This window comes from Barbus barbus (assembly GCF_936440315.1).
Source record: "Barbus barbus genome assembly, chromosome: 19".
NCBI classification, from domain to species: Eukaryota; Metazoa; Chordata; class Actinopteri; order Cypriniformes; family Cyprinidae; genus Barbus; species Barbus barbus.
This window is the reverse complement of record NC_136747.1, coordinates 3,484,742-3,489,624: the sequence shown is the minus strand read 5'-3', so window position 1 is coordinate 3,489,624 and position 4,883 is coordinate 3,484,742. Positions and strand designations below refer to the sequence as shown.

General features: G+C 44.1%; 1 protein-coding gene across 1 annotated transcript; it reads left to right on the top strand.

The window, feature by feature from the left end:
• Positions 1-2,206: 2,206 nt before the first annotated feature.
• Positions 2,207-3,799, top strand: LOC306885306 (paraneoplastic antigen Ma2-like; the record flags this gene model as incomplete). The annotated part of the gene is made up of 1 exon (XM_079441744.1): positions 2,207-3,799. The coding sequence occupies one exon, from the start codon at positions 2,207-2,209 to the stop codon at positions 3,797-3,799; it is 1,593 nt and encodes a 530-aa protein (XP_079297870.1).
• Between the last annotated feature and the right edge of the window lie 1,084 nt (positions 3,800-4,883).

Sequence of the window (4,883 nt, the reverse complement as noted above, 5' to 3'; positions counted from 1 at the left end):
GTGCAGTAGTGATCATGAGCTGGAACAATGGTTTCCAAGTCCTGCCCAAACTCCCGCAGACCAAATCGCAAGCTCACAATCATGGCACCACCCCAGCATCAAATAACTATCTAAAAATAAACTTATTAGAAAAACAAACACTTGTAATTAGAATTTTTAGTTGGGCTCACGTTCCATTCGTTTAACATGGTGAGGGTGGGGTTTATGATCTATACTGCAGCCAGAAACCGGGGGGCAATTGAAATGTTTTGGTTTCACTTTTCAGGACGTGTGAGACACACTTGAAGCAGGGCCACTACACACTTTTTACTGGGTCGGGAGCCCCACGGAAATACCACTGTACCCAAGTAATACTAATTATAAATCCTTGTCTGGATTTATAATGAGATTACCTTATACCAACCTGAGAATCATTTTCTCTGATAATACTTCAGCAATCATGTCCTGTGTGTTTTCCATTAGCGGTTTAGTATCAAAACTAGTGTAGCCCAGTGGTAAACTTGGGTATTATAGAGTAATGGGAATAGGGTGGGTTATGATTAATCTCTCTTAATCTCAAAACAGCATCTCATGTCTATTTATAAAAGAGAAAAAAGTAAACGTTTTTTACTTTAAATAAATAACAGAGGACACTTTATTTCTAAATAAGGAAGTATCAATTCCTTTTACATAATTAAAAGGAGATCAATATTTGGTGACTTTATTTCATGACTGTAATTAAAACTAAAGTTTAAAGTTTATATTATTTAGCTGAATAATATTACCAGAGGTTATGCAGTTATCCTTTTATTACTTTATTCTTCCTGTTTTTATGTTACTATTCTTATTGGTCAATCGGGTATTCACGCTGTATAGTCAATAGTGTTTGGCTGCAGGTGGCACGGGTTTATACACGTGACCTGGGAGAGAGACGCGGGAGAAAGTGCTGGATGTTTTTTTTCCGCTTCCCGCTGGATCCGTATGGAGCACGGAACACTGACACGTTGAGAAAAAGAAAAACATGCTAGAAAGTGCGAGTAAAGCTGATGAAACTGAGCGAGAGGCTCAGAAAAGAGGACCGCAGACTCTGGATTTTTGTGAGCGGAGAGACTGAGTGAGAAACTGAGCGGGAGAGAAGGAGCGGAGGCCGTGATCTGAGGTAGCTGAGATAGCGAGCTACGGTGGGCGTATGCTGGGCGGAATTGTCGGTTAATCGCACCGCACCTGATCATCTGGACCAAAGTCTTTCCACGCTCTCAATTTATTGCAAGTGTCCGTTCAGCGCACTCAATGTTTTGCAAGACCAAAACAGGCCTGCAACGTGTTTTTTCTTTGTTCAAAACGTTACCGTGAGTAAACTGGAACGTATATGAATGTGTGTGTGTGAGTGGGCCCACCACTGCATTTGCTAAGACTCGTTTCAGGACACTTGGCGCGGGTTTTTTTTTTTGGTTGTTTATTGTAAAGTTTCCTGTGTATTTTCGATTGTTAGGAAAGAGCTAAGGGAGGGGATTTTTTGGGACCACTTATTCTGTTGTAACAAGTGTGATTGAAACTATTGGGGTTTCTAGCTACATTTAAAGGGGCTATTATTTAAGTGTTTGGGGAATATTTTGGTTATTTATTTTTGTATATTTGTTAGTGTTGAGTTTTGGGGAAAGCTTTTATATTCTATTTGCCAAATTCTCTTATTCAATTAAACAAGGGCGTTACCCTATTGTTTTTTCTAAACTAAAAACCATCTCTGGGTCTCATTATTTTTTTATATTTTATTGTCAAAAGGTTTTTACAACTCAGACACTTATTAGGTGCACCTTCCTGGTATCCACCTGACCTACACCGAACCCAAGCACCCCCCATTCTCATGTAAGTAACTCACAGAGTGGTTGTACGGGTGCTACATAAATAAAATGGAGGCACCGCTGGGATTTAATTTAGTTCAAAAGTAGCTTTACATCAGCTCTAACTTTAGTTTGACCCAGAGATTTAAATAGTTTGTTTAAAAAGTAGGCCTAGTTTAGAACCAAAAGCTGGCTAGCTGTTAACCTACATGTAAAACCATATTAACGATTACCTATTGTGAAAACTTTAAAACTGCAAAAGTAGAGTTCTACTAAGCATCCTAAGTCAAGAAAACGCAAATTAAGTTTTATCTGTGTTAACATACAACTAAAACTTACCAAATTTAGTTCTGACAAGTGATCACTGTAAGCGCACAACCCTGGGGATGGCTCAGTTGAAGAACTGGTGTATTGGAGAAGGCATAGACCCGGTGAAAGCCTTGTTGGTCAAAGATGTACCTCCGGAAACGGAAGTTGGGTTAATTGAAGAAACTCTGCAGACTGTCAAAGCGCTCAGGAGAGTCAAGGTGAGAGGAAGAATGTATGACCCACAGTCTCAAAGTTTAACCGTGCTATGTGAGTGCAGGGAGAATGTGAATACACACGCCATTCCTCTTGATGTTGTTCCTGAGGGGTTGGCTATGACCTGGAGAATATTTGGACCTTCTGAGCAGGAGGAAGAACCCCAAGCCCAGGCAGCCGGTGATGGTCAAAATGTGCCGCTGCCAGAATCCAGTTTTTTTTCCCCAATGCAAGCGTCCACTCCTGAGGCTATCATTCGAGCAGTTGGTGATGTCCTGCAAATGACAAGCAAGCCCACAAACAGTGACAACAATCTTTACAGAAGACTGCGCACTTTCTCAGGGGTCATGCCCACACCCCCAGGAGAAGAACAGTTGGAAAACTGGGTTGAACAGGCCAGACTTATGATTGAAGAATATGATCGCCCTGAAAGAGAAAAAAAAATGAGAATAATGGAAAGTGTAAAGGGTCCTGCACTCGAAATTCTTCAAGCTGTCCGTTTCAACAACCCATCTGCAACCTCTATGGACTACATTGACATTCTCGAGACCACCTTTGGCAACCCCGAGAGCGGTGAAGAGCTTTACTTTGCCTTCAGAATGTTGTGTCAACATCCCAACGAGAAACTCTCTGAGTTCCTGAGACGCCTTGAGAGAGTCCTAAATAAAGTTGTCCAAAAGGGTGGACTCCAGTCATCGGTGGCAGACAAAGCACGTCTTGACCAACTCATTAAAGGGGCCATCCGGTCTGACATTATGATACTAAATCTCGGATTGAGAGATCGCAGAGACAGACCTCCCACTTTTCTCGAGCTGCTGAATGAGATACGCCTGGAGGAGGAGCATGAAGCTTCACGCCGCAGACTCCATCCACCCAAAGCTGTCTACGCCAAAAGTGCTACTGTAACTTCTAACACAGAGTTAAAAGATATAAAAGCCGAAATACACCAACTCCGAGCACAAGTAAGTGAACTCTCTGCCCCCGACGCCATGTCAAGTCACCTTTCGACGAGCACACTGCTTTCAGTCACTCCGGCGGCAGAGAACTCAGAAGACAGGAACGTTCAAGCTTTAAAGAAAGAAGTGGTCAAGCTTCGAAAGCAAATCTCTGTCATGTCAGTCAAGCCGAAATATAGTCCTGCTACCGAGCCTTGCCCCCAAGAGACCCAGTCCAGACCCTGGCAGCCAAGACCTTCTACAGCCAGAGACCCAAGTGATTTTTTCTGCTATCGCTGTGGTGAAGATGGGCATTTTGCCAACAAGTGTGCCTCTCCAGAGAACTATCCCAAAGTTATTCAGAAACTGCTGCAAGCTCAAAGAAAATCCAAGCAGAACCGCAAATCTGATAACGACACAAGAACCAAGACCACAAATGCAAGTGTCAAGAGAAGCTCGTCAATGTACAGTCCAACAGTTTGCCCGAGGGACTCGTGGGACCGCCCTCCACTGCTCAGGTAAGGATCAATGGCAACCCCTGCACCGCGCTGATGGACAGTGGATCACAAGTTACCATCATCTTCGACAGCTGGTATGCCAAACACCTGTCACACATCACGTTAAACTCTGTGACCGGTCTAGCCATATGGGGCCTAAGTGAGTCAGAGAGCAGTTACCCGTACAAAGGTTACCTCCAGGTTGAGTTGGAGTTGCCACCAAAATCTAAGTCCAACAAAGTCAAGCCTGTTCCTGTCCTGGCCTTGGTGTGCCCTGATCCACGTTGCTCCGAGAGTATACCTGTCCTGATCGGCACAAACATCAGGGGGGTTCAGCCCTTCAAGTCCATAACAAAGAAAGAAGATCTGGAGAACGTCAACTCAGTCAACATCCAAGTTCAAGAGAAAAAGCACTTACCCGTTCCTGCAGGGATGTCCATAAAAGGCAACAAAGACTTGCCTGTGGCTGAAGTTAAGTGGTCTGGGCCTGGTCCTCTCAGCATCCCTCCTGGCACTGAATATGTTGCTAGCTGCAAAGTTAAAGAGAAACAAGACATCGGAGACAGCATACTCATCATTGAACGAGCCCACTCACCTGCTCTTCCTCCAAGTGTGCTTGTCCAGCCAACAGTGTTGTTCTCCAAGATGCTAGATCCAAACGACTTCCTGGTGCTGCTGCGTAAGGAGTCTCTAAAGCAAACTGCCATTCCAATGGGCACCGTGATTGCCCACCTTCACGTCGCTGACATTGTGACAGAGGCACCAAACCCTAAAAAAAACGAATCTGTTCCAGCTATGGATCCTTCTCTGTTTGACTTCAGTGAGTCACCCATCAGCAAAGAGTGGAAAGAGAGGCTGAGTCAAAAGCTTGCCAAACACTCCAATGTGTTCTCTATTGAAGAGTGGGATGTCGGTTTGGCTAAAGGGGTAGAACATCACATCCGTTTGAACGATAACACTCCTTTTAGGGAGAGATCTCGACGTATTGCCCCCGCTGATTTGGATGATCTTCGGCGTCACCTGCAAGATTTGTTGGCGACTGGGATCATAAAAGAATCAAGAAGTCCATATGCTTCCCCGATTGTCCTTGCACGTAAAAAGAATGGTCA